We start from the raw sequence: 21505 nt of genomic DNA on the forward strand, positions 1-21505 counted from the left end.
GTCACTGTAATAATTTGATAATACTGGAAGGGTAAAAAGAACTAGACCTTCCCTTAATATAAAATGTAGAGGTGCATATATTGTCATACAGTAGCCATTGCCTCATAGTGTCCTGTATCTGGTAATTGGAATCCATATAATCACATTACATTTAATTGATATTAGACTAGCATATTATATACATATCGCTAGGGCACCATTATTCTTTTTTTTTAAAATAATGCTCTGCATTTACATTTCCTTGCACAAAAATTGGACGCTATATCAGTGGTGCTGATAATAGTGTTGGTATTTTGGTACCATGAGTGCGTTTCTTTAGAGAATTGGTAAGGGAATGGTGCCAGTCACACATGAGCAGATTTTAATGTATTAGGGTAGCCAGCTGGTCCTGAATTGAGAACTGCACATGTTTGGAGGGGAATGAGGGTGGAAGTAAAGGGCAGTCTTATTATATATTAGAACACTGGGAATTGGTGGGGAAAGGGAGGCAATGGGGGGCTATTACATGTATGATTGCCAATTCAGCAGCAGTTTATATTGAATTTCAGGGACAGGCTGTCCCACTCCTGCATACAGTAGAGGATAACCAGTTATGGGATGTGCTACTACAATTGTCATCTACAGCCTGGTTGGAAGGGTGAAGGGCTTTTCAATGATTTGTATAAACAGGGGCATCAGAATCACAATCGTCATATATATAATTACATATTCCATTAATTACTCCTTCAGTCAGACATAAGGTAGGAAGATGAAAAATCTTATCCTTGAAGCTAACACCTTTTAACACATGCTCCCAAATCATTGCATCCTCAGCAGGAAGTCCTCAAAGTTTTTGTGTGAAAGTTGAGCCGCTGGGTAATAATGAAGCTGTGACTTAACCGTCATTATTATAGAATTGGAAATGTGTATAATCATCCGCTCTCATGTTGAAATCCATTATCTGTATCTACAGTTCATCAGTATGATACACTTATTGGAGTGTCCCTCTAATTTTACAGAGATAAGACTGTGTGATGTTCAAGGCCAGAAAGAATCAATATATAGAAGTATTATTTAATAGATCTCCATCTAATTCATAAGGTGAAAAGTGATCATAGGAAAATGTAATACAATAATCAGTCTAATTAGAGTGCTTTCACACTGCGTTTACAGTGTCTGTAGAAGGTATATGTTGGGAGGATTTCCTGACTTATACCTCTGATGGATTTCACCGTATAGGCATACTGTAGCATCCTTCGACTATAGGCTCCCATGTTAAAAATAATTATAGTGGTATACGTTTTTTTTTACCGGACACCCCTGTATAAAATAGAGAAGATCATTTAGTATTCCATGCAAAAAAAGTTATACCGAAGTATACAAGCCCGATGGAGGTCAAAAGGACAATTTATTTGCTCTTCGTCAGGGTGAATTTGACTATGTGCCAGAAGCATTCACGATGCATGGGAAGCGGAAATTTCAATTGCAGTGTGAATCCATCCTTACTTTGCAAAATCTTGAAGAAGCCTACTTCTGAAATTATACATGGCTCATTTTCTGGATCAAACCAATTTTATTGTGGTATTCAAAGTATGTGGAGATAATTTATTATAAATCTACATAAGATATAATTCACAGATATAGTGTACAGGCACTTTTGGTGTGTGTGTGTATATATATATATATATATATATATATATATATATATATATCTCTATAGATATATATATTTATATATATATCTATATCTATATAGAGATATATCTATATAGATATATATATATATATATATACACACACACACCAAAAGTGCCTGTACACTATATCTGTGAATTATATCTTATGTAGAGTATATACACATACACATTTCCTATGGAGTTGATAGAAACTATTTCTTCTTCCCTTTCTTTGCTCCTTTCTTCTTCCCTTTATCTTTTCCTGTCTCTTCCTCCGCTCCAGGCATTGCTTTGCTCCTCTTCTTTCCCAGCGGTGTTTTAGAGTACCAGGTCTGTTACATGGCCAAACAAGAAAGTTCCGTTATTCTAAAGCACTTAAGAAGATATTAGATCATTATTACAATTTGATTAGTATCAGGGATTTAATACATTTTACATTATTTCCTGGCAACAAGGAAGGAATATAATAGGTAACAACAAAGTAAAATGGCTGATCTGCAAAATTGTGTAATAGCAACAAGGGCTTTGTGTTGATAAAGCCCAGTTAACCCCTTAACGACGTTTGACAGATATATCCGTCACGGTTAGGTGCTAGTTCCCGCTTCATGACGGATATATCCATCACTCTGATCTCGTGGGTACTACCACTGTACCCATGAGATCACCGGCAGGAGCACGGCTGTTATACAAAGCCAGGCTCCTGACGGAATCGAAGAGCTCTCCGATCCTGGGGGGTTTAACCCCTTGGATGCCACTGTCAATAGCGACTGCAGCATTTAAGGTTTTTGAAATAGGGAGGGAGCTCCCACTGTCAACCCATCGGCACACCCACGATGCAATCGTATACCAAAACATTATATCTGCGATCAGAAGTGAAGTCCCCTGGTTGCAGGAAAAAAAACTTTAAATAAACAGTTAAATAAAGTTTATGAAAAATAAAAATAAAAAGATTACAGTAAAAATAAAATAAAACCACATTTTTTTTTCCATAAAAGTGGTTTTATTTAGTAAAAGTGTAAAAGAAAAAAACACATACACCCATATGGTATCGTCACAATCATAACGACTCGAACAATGCAGTTAACATCTTAATGAAACTGCTGGTTAATTGGCATCCAAAAAAAAATCAATATATTATATGCATCCAAAAAGTGGGCAATTGAAAAATACAACTCGTCCCGCAAATAACAAGCCCTAATACGGCTATGTCGACGGAATAAAAAAAGATTATGAAAAGTTATTGGAATGCGACAGTGAAAAAACAAAAAAGAGTCCTTGGTCATTAAGGCCAAAATAGGCCTGGTCATTAATTAAAGGTGATGTATTATCAGAGAATAAATATTATATAAATCAGATATTTATTATGACATTTTTTAAAATTTATTTCTGTTGATGTTTTTTTCATATAAATATCCAAATAAAAAAAAAATATTACATTTTTGCACACACAACAAGCTGACATGTCCTGGTTTCTGCAGCTCATTTCAGCTTTGCGTTTCCCAGGGGCGTAGCTAGGGGTGGGCAGGTGGGGCACATGCCCCGGGCGCAACCCGGTGGTAGGGAAGGGGGGGGGGCGCCGAAGAGCAGCTGATCGCTGCTGATAGGCGCCCCGTATGTCGGATTGTCATAGTTGGAAATACATTTTTCAATTATATTCTAGACTGGGGCAAGGTCAGCACAGTCATCTTTTTATCATTAGAGGGCAGAGGACTTAATGTTTGAGGCCTAGATAGGGCAGGATAGCAACACTATAAACTGTATTCACAGATAAGGCTTTGTGGGCAACACTCTGTCACTCCCTGATCTTTGAGGGAAGGGGCTGTGCTTCATTTCATTCTGGAGACTAGACTAGAATAGACTGGAGTCTATTGACACTTTTCTGTCCATTAAGTCCCGTACTTTGCAGCTGAAATAAAGCGCACGCCCACACCCTTCTGTACTGTCTATACAGACAATGCAGGAAGGGTGTATTATCAATATAACTGCCTCCAAATATAGAATAAATAGCTGCAACAAATAAAATAAACACATTATTTGTCTTCTACAAACTTACATCTAATTAATGAAGCTAAAAATTTGTCCAGGTGTTTTTTTTCATACTGATGACAGGATAGGTCATCAGTATATGATCGGTGGGGGTCCGACACCTGGACCCCACACCAATAAGCTGTTCCGGCGGCCTCCAGGCACCGGAAGTTATGCATTGGTCGGTGCCAGAAGCAGAAGGCTCCGTAGACTGTATAGCGGCCATGCTTGGTTACTGCAGCTCTGTTCCTATTTACTTGAATAGGAGCAAAGCTGCAGCACTGCAGCAAGGCCGCTATCCTGTGACATCTGCATTTGGCACCGACCCCTGCAAAACTTCCGGTGCAGCCAGAACAGCTAATCGGCGCGGGGTATCTGGGCATGAAAAACTACCCCCTGCATCTGGACAACCCTTTTACATACATGATACATTCCCATTAAAGGGCAATTGCACCCATCTTCTAAAGTCACCATGCACAATCTGTAGCAGGATTTGGTGCCAGTAGTGCAATGTAAATGTTACCTTTGCAAAGATTAACAACTGTTCTGTCCCTGTCTGGGGTTTGTCCTTTTCCTTCGCAACACAGATGTAAAGGCAGGCAGAAGATCCATCTAGTCCAATGCTTTACATGATTTGTATTATTCTGAAAACACACTGACCTTGAAAGCCTCCTCCTGTTCACTGTACACTAGCTCATGTCTGGACAATGGACCCAGAAATTCTGCGGCAGTTAGTGGTTTCTGAGAAAACTGCATTATTCTTCTTTCATTGAGCACCGAGTCCACGGCTTGCACCATGTGACCAGGGGTAAACCCATCTGTGGTCTTAGCCAAGGAACTGTAATTCAGAGAAGGGGCACTGACCACTCGAAGGGAGATCAGCTGCTTCCAAAGAACTGATGAGAAAGGATATGATTGATTATATAATATACAACAAACAGCATCTTCAGGGACTAACTGGCGAGAGGCTTCATTTTGAAAAATGTGATGTCTGAATAGAGATTTATATAGAATTGTTAGAGTTGAAGTTTATTAGTTTAAAACTTCATTTATTTCATTAGGTTGCATATCTAAAATATAGATTTTGCAGAATGTGCCCAAGCAAGAAACACCTCCCGCAGTGCCTTGATGAGGTTAAAGACCGTTTGAGTAAAGTATAGCACTTCTTTCATTCATTCATTTGTTCATCTTTGTACAGTAGAAATATGGGATTCCATCTCACCCAGACGTGCTGCGTAATCTGGCCGTGGCACCAGAATAATTTTCTTGTACACTTTACTCAAAGGTTTGACTTCTGCATCAAATGGTCGCTGACTGGTTCCTACGACAAGGATTCGATCCTCTGGTTTTATGGATTTCAACAGTTTTGGAAGATCCTTTTTCAAACGTTTGGGATCTAACTATAAATGAGAAAGGTGGTTGAGACTAAAACATAAAAATGGAACAATAAAAGACGTATTATACGTAACATATATGTTATATGTATATGAGAAATGATAATGATATGTCTTTTATGTATCAATGTTGCATCTCTGATGTAATCTTATGAAGTCATGTAGGATAAATGTTGCAGGTGTGGTATAGTATAAATAATGAACACCAGGGGGCAGTAAATCAATGAAGCATAACTAGTATAGTGGAAATTTACTGGACATATATGTTAGCGTTTATTCCCTGTATTAGTGTTATTCATATAACGGATTCTAGCAGGAGAGACCAGTATGAATAAAGAAAAACATTTACCGCAATTACATATAATGTGCTGAAATATGTAAAACAAGGTAACAGATTCTCAGCAGGGCAGTGTCATCTTATATAGCAGAGCTTTTACAAATCCATTGCATTGATAGGATCTACTGTATTTACCTGTTTCTCTGTCTTAGGTACCTTCTTATAAAACATCTTCTCCGCATTTTCAATCCAGATGATGGATGGCTGCAGCTGACGGGACACCTATAAATATTTTACAGTAATCTGTGATTCTATCTCCATCATCATTAATACTGAAACACATACTTAATGGAAGTGCAGTCAATTCTCATCATTGCTTTTTTACATTTGTGTATTATGTTTGCGTCTTAAAATCCAATTGGAATTGAACCTTTGTTCCCATCTTATCCAAATGTTTGCATTTGCTCTTATTCCTGATTAGATTGATTTATGTGCTGGAAACAAGTATATACATTGTGGTCTCATATAAATAAACTTTTGCATAGATCAATTTCTTTGGAGATTTTTTTCAGTATGCTATTACCTACAGTCACCACTAGAGGATGTCCTTCCATCACTGCTACACAGCCACATGTGCCTCATTTACAGCACCTGCACAGTGTGAACGCAGATTCTAGAATAACCTGTATATTATGAGTAACGTACAGAAATGTACCCTAACCCTGCGTATAGGCTGAAACTACTCTTTAAACCTTATTGTCTATGATTTTCCCTTCATCGGATGGGGCTGATATTTTCTGACGGTTATATGACGGCTGCTTCAAAGATACAATTGTTGTTCATATCCTGCAACGTCAAAGCCTGGTTCAACATGCAAAGTGGCCACTTTCACAGATTTAGATAGAAATGTTATGCGATAGATCAAGAAGACGCTTATTTTATTCTCTAAAAGATCAGTTCTGCTCCATTAGAATAGTTGGTAATAGTCAGATTGAACACCTATGAAATGTATTCACGCATCTAGGACTTTTTCTACTTTTGTGTAACAGTAAGGCCAAATTCACACGAGCATGTTCTGTCCGTGATATACGGTCGATGTATCGGCCTCATTTCCCATACCGAACACACTGCAGGGAGCCGGGCTCCTAGCATCATAGTTATGTACAACGCTAGGAGTCCATGCCTCTCCGAGAACTACTGTCCCGTACTGAAAACATGATTACAGTACGGGACAGTTGTCCTGCAGCGAGGCAGGGACTCCTAGCGTCGTACATAACTATGATACTAGGAGCCCGGCTCCCTGCAGTGTGTTCAGTCCGGGAAATGTGGCTGACACACGGACCGTATATCACGGACCGAACACGCTCGTCTGAATTAGGCTTAAGGGTAAGTTCACACATAGCTAGTTGCAGAAAATCTGCAGCATAATGCAGTAAATCCTATATACAGGGCATGCATGCTGCATCATCTGGCAAAATATATTCCCTTATGACTTGCGACTGTACTCCCAAAATATATTAAACCGAGCAAAGAATGAACCAAGGAGTCTTTAAGTAAAAAAATACATGTAGTCTTTTTATTCAACAATGTTACGCTATTTATACAATATGAATTTCTAAAAATGAATCACAAATAAAAGCATGGCCGCCACAAGAGTCAAATATTAATCAAAATAGACTCATGTGAGTAGGTATACACCTCAGGACAAAAAAATGTAAAATACCATGATAACAATGAGGTGAGATGTACAAGCTACAGGTAATGTGTTGCACTGCTTAGAAAATGGTTGAAAGGGATGTAGCTCACCAACATGCAAAGTACAATTGAGACAGGACTACTAACCAAATCATATAGTGTCCACAAAAGACTGATGCATGTATGAATATTGGGATGATACCCATATGCGTATGAGAACCCAGACAGCAACTAGCAGCAAATAGTGAAAGACGAAGTACTGACAGAGTACTGACCCATGTAGCTAAGACTCCACGAATGGCAGCCGGCCCCAACGTGTTTCGGCTTCCGCCTTCGTTTCGGCTTCCGCTTTTATTTGTGATTCATTTTTAGAAATTCATATTGTATAAATAGCGTAACATTGTTGAATAAAAAGACTACATGTATTTTTTGACTTAAAGACTCCTTGGTTCATTCTTTGCTCGGTTTAATAATAATAATGCAGTAGCAGCAGAGTGGATGAGATTAAAACAAATCTCATCTACATGTTGCGTAAGTGATAAATGGGAAAAAAACGCTCAGAAATTAACCTGTGGTGCGTTCTTTTAATCCCAACCATGTCAATTGTATTTGAGTAATCACTGATTTTTGTTGCGGGTTTTCCTTATTTAATTCAATGGGGAGGTAAAACCCGCAAATAATAGCAGATGTTGCGATTTTTGCAGTGGAAAAGCTGCGATTCCGCTGGAAAAATCGCAACTCAGAAGAAATAAAAAAATCTTATACTTACCCAGAATTCTGTGCTTCTTCGTCCAGGCCGGCCTCCTGGCATGACGTTTAATCCCATGTGACCACTGCAGCCAATAACAGGCTGCAGCGGTCACATGGGATAAAACGTCACCGCAGGGCTACTGGATGTTGGAGGGACGCATCACCATGGTAAGTATATCCTTTTTTTTTCACTGCAGGATTTCTGCAGCAGACATTCGGGCCGAAAAACTGCACCACAATTTGGTGTGTTTTTTCGGACAGAATTCCCTGCGGCGACCAGGGCGGATTCGCTGTGTGCTTTTACGCAGCGTATCTGCCCTGTGTGAACATAGCCTAATAGATCACAGGGAGTTGAATTAGATTTTTTTTATCAATAAACAAAAACTTTTTACCTTCAAATTAAATAGTGATCTGCATATTAAAATTGTAATTTTTAACAGCAACTACAGCCTTGAGTCTGTCTGTACAGTCTACAATTTCGCTGCCAGGGGCAGGCTGATGGCTGTAGGTTTTCTAGCTGCTTTTCACATGTGAAATAGCAAATTCTTCTTTGCAAAAATATTCAAGCCCTGTCAAATTGTATGGGGCAGTGACTGAAGTGCACACAGGGGCGTAATTATAGTAGGTACAGAGGTAGCAGTTGCACTCAGGCCCTGGTGCATGAAGAGGCCCAAAGTTCTATCTGCCACTTAAGAGGACACCAGTATTATAAATGGCATATGGTGGCTGTGGGGCCCTTAAGGCCAAATGCACACGATGGGTATTACGTGAGGATTTCCGCATGTATTTTTGTGGGGCAAATCCGCAGCGTAATTCAGTAGCAGCAAAGTAAATGAGATTTCAAGAAATGTCATCTACAAATTGCGGATTTTTTTCTACATGTAAATTGACCTGCGGTGTGTATTTTAAAATCCGCAGCATGTCAATTTACCTTGCGTTTCCGCTTGCGAATTGCATCTGACTAGTTTTAAAAAAATCTGCACCAAAATCGCAGCATAAAAACGCACCTATTTCCACATCAAAATGTAAAAACCGCGGCACAAAACGCATAAAAACGCACTATTGGGTGTGGATTTTACCTGCGGAATTACCTGCGGTTTTGATGCAGATTTTCTACGCCAAATTCCGAACGTGTGCCATTTAGCCTAAATTGGGGTCTGGACTTGACCGCTCAGACATTAACATTATTGGATGCCGGGCACATGACTGATGCTGCGCCATTGCTTTGTATCGGAAATAAATCCTTCCAATGCTGCATTTATAACTCAGAAGATTATAGGAAGTTCCTGCTCTAAACACAGTTTATGTAGAAGTTATAATTTTTAACAAACCTGTAGTGGAATGTCGTGGTAAAAACCTGCAATGTGGGGTTTACTATTTCTTTTAATAAAAATGTTCTTTCCCGTGCACATAAAGGAATCATCAAATCTGATCCAAGTCATGGAGCGGAGACAAGCTGTATTTTGTGATCATTGTAGCCTTGTGTATAAAAGCAGTATAGTTTAAACAGGTAACTAATATTTATGTAAAATGGTATTTGTCTTATCTTACATAGTTCTTAGCTGTATTTGTCTTTTAGGACACATTTATGTAATAAAGAGACCTCAGATTTTGACAATGAGGTGTGATAAATATATATTATACACTATATTGCAAAAAGTACGCGTGCACCCCTCCTAATTATTGAGTTAAGGTATTTCAGCTAGACCCATTGCAAACAGGTGCATAAAATCAAACACACAGCCATGCAATCTCCATAGACAAACATTGGTAGTAGTATGGGTCATAGTGAAGAGCTCAGTGACTGTAAGGGTATGTTCACACGAGGGCGTCCATAACGGCTGAAATTACAGGGATGTTTCAGCCTGAAAACATCCCCGTAATTTCAGCCGTAACGGCATGTGCAGGCGCTTGAACGCCACGTCAATTACGGACGTAATTGGCGCTGCTATTCATTGGAGTCAATGAGTAACGGCTCCAATTACGGCCAAAGAAGTGACAGGTCACTTCTTTGGCGCGGGCGTCTATTTACGTGCCGTCATTTGACAGCGGCGCGTATATTACGCCTCGTGTGAACAGACAAACGTCTGCCCATTGCTTTCAATCGGCAGATGTTTGACAGCGCTATTGAGGCGCTATTTTCGGACGTAATTCGGGGCAAAAACGCCCGAATTACGTCCGTAAATAGGCCGTGTGAACATACCCTAAACATGGCACTGTCATAGCATGCCACGTGTGCCACAAGACAGTTTGTGACATTCGTGATCTGCTGTGGTCAACTGTAAGTGCTATTAATGTGAAGTGGAAGTGTCTTGGAGTGAGGGTAAGTTCACACGCTGAGTCAAAAACGTCTGAAAATACGGAGCTGTTTTCAAGGGAAAACAGCTCCTGATTTTCAGACGTTTTTTAAGCCACTCGCGATTTTCACAGTGTTTTTCGCTGCGTTTTTTACGGAAGTTTTTGGAGCTGTTTTCCGTAGAGTCAATGAAAAACGGCTCCAAAAATGTCCCAAGAAGTGACCTGCACTTCTTTTTCGCGGCTGGTTTTTTACGCGGCCGTTTTGAAAACGGCCCGTCGGAACAGAATGTTTTTTCCCATTGAAATCAATGGACAGATGTTTGCAGGTGTTCTGCTTACGATTTTTTAGGCCGTTTTTTTGGCGTTTACGGCCCAAAAAACGGCCAAAAATAGGCCGTGTGAACATACCCTTTCAACAGTCAAGGCAAGAAGCAATAGACCATGCAAACTCACAAAGAGGGACTGACTAGTGCTAAAGTGTGTTGCATGTTAAAATCAACAATCTGTTGTATTACTACATCATTCCATACTGCTTCTGGAAGTGACATCAGCACAAGAACTGTGCATCCGGAGTTTCATGAAATGGGTTTCTATGGTCCAGCAACTGCACACAATCACCATGTACAATGCCAAGCGTCAGATGTGGTGTAAAGCACGCCGGCACTGGAGTCTGCAGCAGTGGAAACATGTTCTGGAGTGATGAATTACGCTTCCCTAGCTGGCAGTCTGATGGACTAATCTGGGTTTGGTGGATGCCAGGAGAACGCTACCAATCAGAATGCATAGTGCCTACTACAACATTTAGTGAAGGAGGAATAATAGCCTCGGGCTGTTTTTTAGGGTTTTGGGCTGGGTCCCTTATTTCCAGTTAAAGGTAAAGTTAGTGCTACAGCAAACCAAGACATTTTGGATAATTGTATGCTTTACACTTTGTGGCCAAAGTTTGGAGAAGACGCTTTCCTGTTTTACCATAAATGTGTCCCAGTGCACAACGCAAGGCCCATAAAGACATGGTTTAATGAGTCTGGTGTGAAGGAACTCCAGTGGCTACACAGAGGCCTGACCTCAACCCCATCCAAAACCTTTACGATAATTTTAAAACGCTGATTGTAAGCCAGACTTTCTCGTTCAACATTAGTGCCTGACCTCACAAATTCTCTTTTGGCTCAATGAGCACAAATTCTCACAGACAGACTCCAAAATCTTGCAGAAAAGGGGAGACTGTTATAGCTGCAAAAGGGGGATCACCTCCATATTAAGGCCCATAGTTTTGGAATGCGATGTCCATCAAGCTTATATAGGTGTGATGGTCAGGTGTCAACAGAACTTTTGCCATATAATGTATTTACGTTGGTTTTAATGTGATCAGTGGTTCTGCAGAATAGATGAGTGTTAAAGTGTAGCTTTGGTTTTACAAATGCTCTCACGTGAGATAGAAACATCATGAATTTACATAGGTTGAAGTCCTTAAGCTGTGCCCCCCACCAATCACAAAGATGAAGGGCCCCCTAAAACTTGCGATTTGACCTCAGATCACATCTTATTACACCATCACCAACATTTACTTTGGTGTTTTTTGGTGATGCGCAGATGTCAGAGATAAAAGTTGGAGAGGCATATGGCTTATAAAAGTGTCAGGGTCCCTTCATACTAGAGTTTGGTGAGGTTCCAACTCAAGGACATATCAGTAGTTTTTAAACTAGAGGTGCACTGTAACATTGTGGTTCTCTTATCATAAGAAGCTTATAGGTGTTCAGGGAAGCAGGACATCTGGGTCAGGGCTCCGTTCAGGGGTTCCGTCTGAACTTTCCTTCAGGGGAACCCATGAACGGAACCCTGACTGAAACAAATGGAAACCATAGGTTTCCGTTTGAATCACTATTGATTTCAATGGTGACGGATCCGGTGCAAATGGTTTACGTTTGTCTCCGTTGTGCAAGGGTTCCGTCGTTTTGATCGAAGCAATACCGCTGTCCAGTAGTGACAGAAGCAATACCGTAAAACTCTGATGGAACCCCAGAACAGATCCCTGACGCAGAAGTGAACGAAGCCTTAGGGTATGGTCACACGTGCACGTCCGTTACAGCTGAAATTACGGAGCTGTTTTCAGGCGAAAACAGCTCCTGAATTTCAGACGTAATGGCAAGTGCATGCGTTTTTCGCAGCGTCCATTACGGACGTAATTGGAGCTGTTTTTCTATGGAGTCAATGGAAAACGGCTCCAATTACGTCCCAAGAAGTGACATGCACTTCTTTGGCGCGGGCATCTTTTTTACGCGCCGTCTTTTGACAGCGGCGCGTAAAAAATGACCATCTGCACAGAACATCGTAAAACCCATTCAAATGAATGGGCAGATGTTTGCCGACGCTTTCAAGCAGTATTTTCGGCCGTAAATCCAGGTGTAAAACGGCTGAATTACGTCCGTCAATAGTACGTGTGAACATACCCTTAGCTAGCGATACGGATATAGTGAACCTTGAAAGGGAATATAGAAGGCAACCCCTTTAATTGTATGTTCACATGCTTAACAAAAAACGTCAGCTCCTGGTTTTCAGACGTTTTTTTTAAGCAACTAGCATTTTTTGTGGCGTTTTTTACAGCTGTTTTTCTATTGAGTCAATGATGGCTCCAAAAACGGCTCCAAAAACGGCTTAAAAATTGACCGGCACTTCTTTTTATGGTGGCGTCTTTTTACGCGCCATAATTTGAAAATGAGGCGTAAAATAACGCCCCGTCGGAACAGAGCAACGTATTTCCCATTGAAATCAATGGGAAGATGTTTGTAGGCGTTCTGCTTCCAATCTGAAAATAGGCCGTGTGAACATAACCTTAGGGGAGCAGTGTATGGGCATGACCACACGTGGCGGATTTCCTCCGCAACTGTCCGCACAAAATGTGCAGTAAATTGATGCGGACTAGCTGCTGCGGACTGCGGGAAAAGTGCTTCCCTTCTCCCTATCAGTGCAGGATAGAGAGAAGGGACAGCACTTTCCCTAGTGAAAGTAAAAGAATTTCATACTTACCGGCCGTTGTCTTGGTGACGCGTCCCTCCTTCGGCATCCAGCCCGACCTCCCTGGATGACGCGCCAGTCCATGTGACCGCTGCAGCCTGTGCTTGGCCTGTGATTGGCTGCAGCCGTCACTTAGACTGAAACGTCATCCTGGGAGGCTGGACTGGAGACAGACGCAGGGAGTTCTCGGTAAGTATGAACTTATATTTTTTTACAGATACATGTATATTGAGATCGGTAGTCACTGTCCCGGGTGCAGAAACAGTTACTGCCGATCGCTTAACTCTTTCAGCACCCTGGACAGTGACTATTTACAGACGTCTCCTAGCAACGCTCCCGTCATTACGGGAGCCCCATTGACTTCCTCAGTCTGGCTGTAGACCTAGAAATACATAGGTCCAGCCAGAATGAAGAAATGTCATGGTAGTAAAACCAATACGCTCCGCAGCACACATAAGATCTGCGGACTTCATTGCGGAATTTTGACTCTCCATTGAAGTCAATGGAGAAATTCCGCCATGAGTCCGCCACTGCTCCGCAACAGACAGAGCATGCTGCGGACACCAAATTCCGCTCCGCAGCCTATGCTCCGCAGCGGAATTTTACGCCTCGTCTAAACGAACACTGCTAAATTAAAGTGTAAGTCAATGGACAAACGGCTCCGCTGCGGATTAACGCTGCGGAGTGTCCGCAGCGGAATTTAAGTGAAATTCCGCCACGTGTGAACCCGCCCTATCAGTGTACAGTCATGATGGAAGAAGCTAGTATATATATATATATATATATATATATATATATATATATACATACATATATAGTCTTCAATTAGCGGACATTTACTAATGCTGTTCTAGCCACAAAAAAGAAAAAAATGTATTGTATTTTTATTGTTAGTGCCTACATCTTATATTCTTTAATACCTAAAGTTCCTCCTGTTTCCTATTGAAATATATGATATGCTGTGTTTCACAGGTTTACTATTTATCTACCTTTGCCATGTAAACATTTCACTTCTACAAGCAGCTTGTACTTTTTCTGTCAGAAAAATATTGTTTTCCCTCCACCACCCATAACCCTGTGATGTCATTGCGCCCCTCATTGCAGCTTCTTGCTCTGAAATCCCGCTCCTTGCTGGCAGACAATAAATCAAGAACAGTATTTGCTGATGATGTAGATCGCAGCTGTTCTGGGTCTACGATTGGCTAATTAATTATCGCAAAACGTTACAGTTGGCAAAACTGGGCCTTGGATAAATACCTCCCTCACACTCTGGAATCTTCCCTGAAATGACTTCACCATGTCCAAAGCATCTTCCTCCTCCTCATGTACATCGGTTAACATAGTGCCTGTCTAATACTCACTGTTGATGGACAATGACCTCTCAGCATAACACCTAAAATGACTATGTTTGCCACAGATATAAAGACATTTTTAGCCAAATTTTTTTTTTTTAATTAAGATGTCTGATTCCTCAATTGACATGTACATTTAGCATGGCCCAATATCAATGTAATGTCTATGAATGCAGGAAGATGAGCAGTTTTGCTGCTTACATGTATGTTGAGTAAACAATTGGATCAGACACAAAAGAACCTGACCAATCTCTATTTTCTCTGACAGACTTCAGCAAGGATTTACCAGCTCACGTAGTCATTACGTTTTGGATATGGATTCTGAAAATTTCCCTCTAATACCTAATATATATACAGAGCAGCTGTATCGTGCACTAAGACCTGAATCCATCAGGTCCGCGAAACTGACGGGTTCAGCGAAAACGGGTCCTGCATGTCTGCGCAGGATTCAACGTGTAATCTATCACATCTAGGTTATGAATTTAGATGTGATCGGTAACAGCTCGATCCTGGACCTGACAGATACAGGTTTCAGTGCTAGATACAGTTGCTCTGTATACAATATACAAAGCAGCTGTATCTGAAAAAGTTAAAATAATTTTTAATAAAAAGTATTTTGAAAGTTGCACCAATCACAATGAATCACAAAAAAAAAAGATTTCAAAGGTGTACATAGCCTTTAAAGCTGGTCATACACATAGGATAACGGTCAGATAAAGAAAAAAAATTTGGCCCACAAAATCTTCCTCAGCTCCCCCTTTAATATGTTATTAATCTCAGCCTAAAATCCTTTTTTTTTTTTTTTCAATAAGAGGGAGTGAGGTTAACTTGAGCCAGACACCTATGACGTAGCATATTTCCAAAGGAAAGAAAGGCTGGATTCACACGAGGTCATTACGTCCGTAATGGACAGAACGTATTTAGGCTGCTAATCCCGGACCGAACACATTGCAGGGAGCCGGGCTCCTAGCATCATAGTTATATACGATGCAAGGAGTCCCTGCCTCGCTGCCGGACAACTGTCCCGTACTGTAATCATGTTTTCAGTACGGGACAGTTGTCCTGCAGCGAGGTAGGGACTCCTATCTTCGTACATAACTATGATGCTAGGAGCCCGGCTGTTGTGTTCGGTCCGGGACTTGCGGACGTAATGTGCTCGTGTTAACCCAGCCAAAGGATCCGATGGGTTTAAATTCAAGCCTTGCTTTCCCCAACAGGAGACATCAGGGTACATTCTACATTAGATAGTCGGTAAATCCCATTGTAATCAGCAAAGATATCTAATCTGTATGGATATACTGTATATGTATAGCCAGCCTAAAGAAATACCTTATACAAGTCTGTCATTGCGTCTTTTAATTTCGGAGGATAGACTCAACAACCATCTCTGTGCTTGTGTACTTACCTTTAACACCATATGCAGCATCATCTGTAGTCCACTTTTGCCTGGGTACTTCCCAGAAATGTTAGCTGGCGATAGGTTAAACAGGTTGGCTCCAGTTTCATTGCAGATGGCATTCACCAACATCTTTTTACCCACACCAGCTGGTCCTGTGAGAAGAAGAGCCTTCACCTGTGGGGCCTTCTCATGAACTGATTCACAGCCTGCAATATAGAGATGACAAGTTATAACCCATAGAATCCAAAACTTGCAAACTATAAGATAAATAATAAGATATTTGCATTTCCAAATTCCAGGGGAGACTAAGTGGCAACCGGCACAGGTTTATTTCTTCAGTTCTCAATATGGGGCTTTTCTGTTGGATGAATAAATATTGCGATCTTTGTTATCACTTGCACAATAGTCTGATGGAGGAATCACCTGCCACAACCTGAACCCTTTTTGTTATTTCTGCTACAAAGTAGCAGCAACGTTTACAGCAGTCAGTATTGTGTTATATAATAATCCTACAATGTACAGACTAGATGGCTAAACACTAATGGTCCCTGCAAACAATCACATCATATTAAAGCTTGACCTCTGCTAGATAATCAATGAATCATAAATGATATACGCTATACATGTTCTCATTAACACGGGTCTCATTGAGATACTGCTGCATTTTTAACTATTTTCTTCCCTGGTACTTAGCAAACAGGGTAATCAACTCCCACGTAATTCAGCCTTCATTTACATTAGCTATGTTATGTCTGATAATCATTAATGAGGCGTGTTATTTAGCAAGGAATGGTACATCTTCTCAGTGTAGAACCATTTATGATGAGCTCCTACATCACTTCATGTCCCCTGTTACTGTACTACATGACAGCAAAGTCACATCTGACTCTCATTATATAGGAACATCCTTGTTCTACAGCTGGAATCACAACAAGTCCTGCTCCATGAGAAAAGATAATATCCACCAAGACCTGACCTGGCCTTCACTATCCTCCCCACACGTCCTTCACCAAGAAGAGAGTGGCCGAGAGCAGCCATGTGTTCATCAGGAGGGCCCTTGGTCTTACAACTGACTTCAATAACCCTAAGGTTATAACATTGAACTCTTGTATTGGAAAATGTTATATTTTTTGTTATTTTTGTTAATACTGTTCAATTAGATAATTCATGAGTAGAACGTTTGCTGATTTATAGACCAGCCGATGACTGGATATAATGTTGGATATAATGTTGGACAATGATATAATGTTGGATATAATGTTGGACAATGATATAATGTTGGATATAATGTTGGACAGTGAACTGTGATGTCCCCTATTTTTTAATTGTGCAGTGAAAGAAGCTGGGCTGGAACAATGAGAAGTGCAGGACACTGATTAGTCACTGATTGGTCAGCGTCATACACTTCTTTACAACACCCAGTTGGTAAAAAGTAAAAACACGCCCAGTTGTCTATTGAGAAACTAAATCTAAAATTGCTCATAACTTGCTCAAAAATGATCGTTTTTCAAAATAAAAACCACTGCTGTTATCTACATTACAGCGCCGATCAGATTATGTAGGAGACAGACCACTTATAATCTGGTGACAGAGCCTCTTTAAAGAGGCTCTGTCACCAGAATAAAAAGGCTCTATCTCCTACATCAGTTTATCGGCACTGGAATGTAGTTACTAGCAATGTGTTTTTATTTGAAAAACGATGTTTTTTAACAAAGTTATGGCGTTTAGAACATTTATGCAAATGAGGTCCATAATGCCCAACTGGGCGTTTTTTAATTTTCAATCAAGTGGGCGTATGACAAAGAGATGTATGACGCTAGCCAATCCGCATCATACACCTCTCTGCCTTACACCCAAGCTAGATTCACTGAGCAGCGTGATCTCGCGAGACCGCGCTGTGACGTCACTTCTGCCCACAGGTCCTTCATCCCTGCGTCTGAAGACAACATCTTTCGTCTCCCTCCAGGCTGCTGCTGCTGCTACTACCGATCCGACGACTGGGACTTCTCATCGGCCTGGAGGGAGACGAAAGATGTTGTCTTCAGACGCAGGGATGAAGGACCTGTGGGCGGAAGTGACGTCACAGCATGGTCTCGCGAGATCACGCTGCTCAGTGAATCTAGCTTGGGTGTAAGGCAGAGAGGTGTATGATGCGGATTGGCCAGCGTCATACACCTCTTTGTCATACGCCCACTTGGTTGAAAATTAAAAAACGCCCAGTTGGGCATTAAGCACCTCATTTGCATAAATGTTCTAAACGCCATAACTTTGTTAAAAAAACATCGTTTTTAAAATAAAAACACATTGCTAGTAACTACATTCCAGCGCCGATAAACTGATGTAGGAGATAGAGCATTTTTATTCTGGTGACAGAGCCTCTTTAAGCAGCAGCAATTGTACCCAAACATTTTTTTTAAATTTGATTTTAGACTTTAAAACGTTCCCCCAAATAGCTCTCCTCAGCAAGGAACACTCGCCGACGAGGAACTATGTGTGTATATTAACCCAAAAATTAAAAGACCCTATTACCAAGTGATTTGCTTCAGAGTCAGCTTCCTATCGGGCTGGTTATTATGTCAGAACCTGAGTCCATCAGAAAACCTGTTGACTATTGACACTGGTGGCTTTTGTTTTTATTACAATCACTCATTTTTGACATTTCCAGCAGGGTCTTTATTTAGTGCCAAAACGGCAAATGCTAAATTACAAGTGCATAAAAAGTACACAGTAAGGTTAGAAAGACATCTTGATCCAGAGTTTGATCAAAGTCTGTTCATCCAGAGGAAGGCAAAATCAAACGAGTATTATGTAGATTCCAGTTATCCTCATTTTAGAGGACAAACAAATTCTTCCTGTCTCCATTTACGACACCCAGAATCAATTACCCAAAACTAATACAGAAAACGAGTAATATTACATATTTACAGAAAGATATCCAGACCTCTTTAATATAATGGAACAACCATTACAACATCCGTGGGCAGAGAATTCCATTGCCTCACTGCTCTTACAGTAAAGAAAACCTTCTGTGCTGATGATAAAACTTGTTATATTTACAGGTCTAGGTACAGAAAAAATACTTAGAAAGATGACTGCATCGGCCTTTCATACATTTGTACATAGTAATTGAGTTACATTTTTCTTTCTTCAAACTAAATATATTTAATTTGGCTAAACTGGCAACAAGCTATTCCTTTAATTACTTTGGTTGCTCACTTCTGAATCCTCTATACCTCTGCTACATCTTTCTTATACACAGATGCCCAAAACTGGTCAAAGCATTCCATGTGCGCTTTCACTATTCAAATGTAAAACTATGTTCTTAATATGTGTCTCTGGGCCTTCACGTTCATTATGCCATCCATCAGTAATCCTAATGTCTATTTTTTCCAGGTTTTTTTTACCATGCATGCGCATTACAGTTAAAGTGAGATTTCCACATCAGAAGACGAAGCAGCATGGTGCTCCACTGATCACCATGGCCCCTTTGATCTGGCGATCGGTAGGGGTCACAGACCTTTTTAACAGTGACATCTTCTGACTGTCTCAGTGACATGTCAGAAGATATTTTAAGATGAATCATCCATTTAAGACTAAGTAAACCTTTGAAGACTATGTATATATATATATATATATATATATATATATATATATATATATATATATATATATATATATATATATACAGTATATAAAACAGTGTATTAAAGTGTTTTGTGCAACTTTGTAATTTGTTTATTTTAAAAATTATTTTTAAGCTGTGTCGTGCGCCGAAACCCAAATCCGTTAGGTCAGAGGGACTGACGGCTTCGGTGACGGTGGATCCTACATGTCTCTGACACGAAGGATCCAGCTGTTATCGATCACATCAAAGTTCTAACGTCTTCAAAAGGTGTTCATATCCTTTAAGCCAATTGTTAACACATTTACGTACATTTTCCCCAATTCTTAATGTACGTCTTAGCTTAGGCTGCTGTATGAGGAAGGAAAACTTTTGACGTTTTAAGCATCGCAGTTGAAATCATTGATACACCATTTAAAGACTACTCTTCCTGAGATCTGACAAACAGTTTTGTTGCCAGTCATTGTATTGTGCTTGAGGCCATCTGCATACAAGGCTATTATTAAAAAAATATGGTACAATAAAACATGAATGAATATTTGTGAACACAAAGCATGGGACAGCTGAGAAGCAGGAAATACGGCAAACTACGAATATTAAAACAATTACTCAGTACCAGAATAACAATAAATATTTTGCCTTGTGCAGCTATACAATCTCTAGGGCTGGAATATTGTCCTTGGTATTTGTTGTTGTTGTTGTTGTTGTTTTTTGATAGATTTATAATTCTCTGTATACACTGTGCAGAACAAACCTGTAGATAATCCTTGTTTATTTGTGAGGATGGGGCTGTATAGTCTTTTTAGTCATGTGAAAGCCACAGTCCATAGAAATATATTGAGTCCTTCAAAAGTTCATTAGTAGGGCCATGGCGTGAAGAAACTAACCTTTCAGTGTGTAGCCCTAACCTTTATGTGCAACTGACCTATAAAAACAATTCTATTCTATACATTATATTAGACCCTAGTGCCTGCACACAAGGTTATGGCAAGGAAAATAAATATAAACCGCTGCAGCATGCCTGAGCAACCCCCTAATATTTATTAGGGCCTATGCACACAGTCGTATTAAGGATCCATATTGTACAGATCCATAATAAGGCGCCTATAAACTGCTATGAGGCCATAATGTACCTGAGGTTTTTTGCGAGCATGCCATGATTTTTACTCTGTATGAATCCGTGAGGAAAAAATTGTAGCATGCTCCAACGCACTCCATGCGACAGAGGGACTTCATGTGCCACCAAAACGGTCCATTCCCACAGCTTTGCTATAAACATGAGCCCTTAGGCTGATAGGGCATTTGGTCAGTAACAACAATAACCCCTGGAGAATTTGTTATCTTTTCTTTTATATGTTACCTTATAAGCTTGGGAATACAGTGACTCATAGAAGCACAATACGATGGCACATTGGCTTGTAGGACTGTAGTATGGATGTAAAATGTCCAAAATAGAAAAAGTGGCAGGGCTTGAGAGCCATCCTCTGTGCCACTCTTTTAAACTCTGTCTATATATTCACTAACAGGTTATGTACTCTGTTGATAAATAATGTGCACACCACACTGGGGGAGCGAGTGCCCACTGATTTGAACAACATTTTGGGGTATTACATTGTCTGTAAGTGAATATGACTGCCATGAAAGTTCCCATTTCTGTTACTGTATTGATATTAATTCAGTTATAGGGTATCTAATAATACATAGGAGTAGGTAAACTGGTGTAATTTTATATTAGTTTATATTTTAGTTTTATTTTAGTTTTTTTTAAATATAAAATACAATTTTTAAACAAATACCAACTGGAGTGTTTTATTTTTTTTTCAGGATAACCTCTATTCATATAAAAATTAGAGAGATTGGCCTCTCCAGGTCAATGGGTTGGTTTTCCATAAAATAAAAATCAATTGAAGACGATTCCATGGGCTTGACCTGGTACAATTGGCTCCAATGTCTTTTTTAACTAAATCACTGTTCAAGCTATTTTGGAAGAATCCTTTTCAAATCTATTAAATATTATAACTTTGAA

The 21505-nt window shown here is 40.1% G+C and overlaps 1 protein-coding gene across 3 annotated transcripts in view; it reads right to left on the bottom strand.

Moving 5' to 3' along the window:
- Window positions 1-1811: 1811 nt before the first annotated feature.
- DRC11 (dynein regulatory complex subunit 11) overlaps window positions 1812-21505 on the bottom strand; it is a 158623-nt gene continuing 138929 nt past the window's right edge. For all 3 annotated transcript variants that reach the window (XM_075829612.1, XM_075829611.1, XM_075829610.1), the window contains exons 15-19: window positions 15864-16063; window positions 5547-5633; window positions 4903-5080; window positions 4341-4576; window positions 1812-1987 (exon numbers count right to left, since the gene is read on the bottom strand). In XM_075829612.1, the coding sequence (XP_075685727.1) occupies window positions 1868-1987; window positions 4341-4576; window positions 4903-5080; window positions 5547-5633; window positions 15864-16063 (821 nt within the window). In that variant the 3' untranslated portion in view covers window positions 1812-1867. The remainder of the gene's footprint in view (window positions 1988-4340; window positions 4577-4902; window positions 5081-5546; window positions 5634-15863; window positions 16064-21505) is intronic.

The sequence above is a fragment of the Rhinoderma darwinii genome, chromosome 6, assembly GCF_050947455.1.
Source record: "Rhinoderma darwinii isolate aRhiDar2 chromosome 6, aRhiDar2.hap1, whole genome shotgun sequence".
Taxonomy (NCBI): domain Eukaryota; kingdom Metazoa; phylum Chordata; class Amphibia; order Anura; family Rhinodermatidae; genus Rhinoderma; species Rhinoderma darwinii.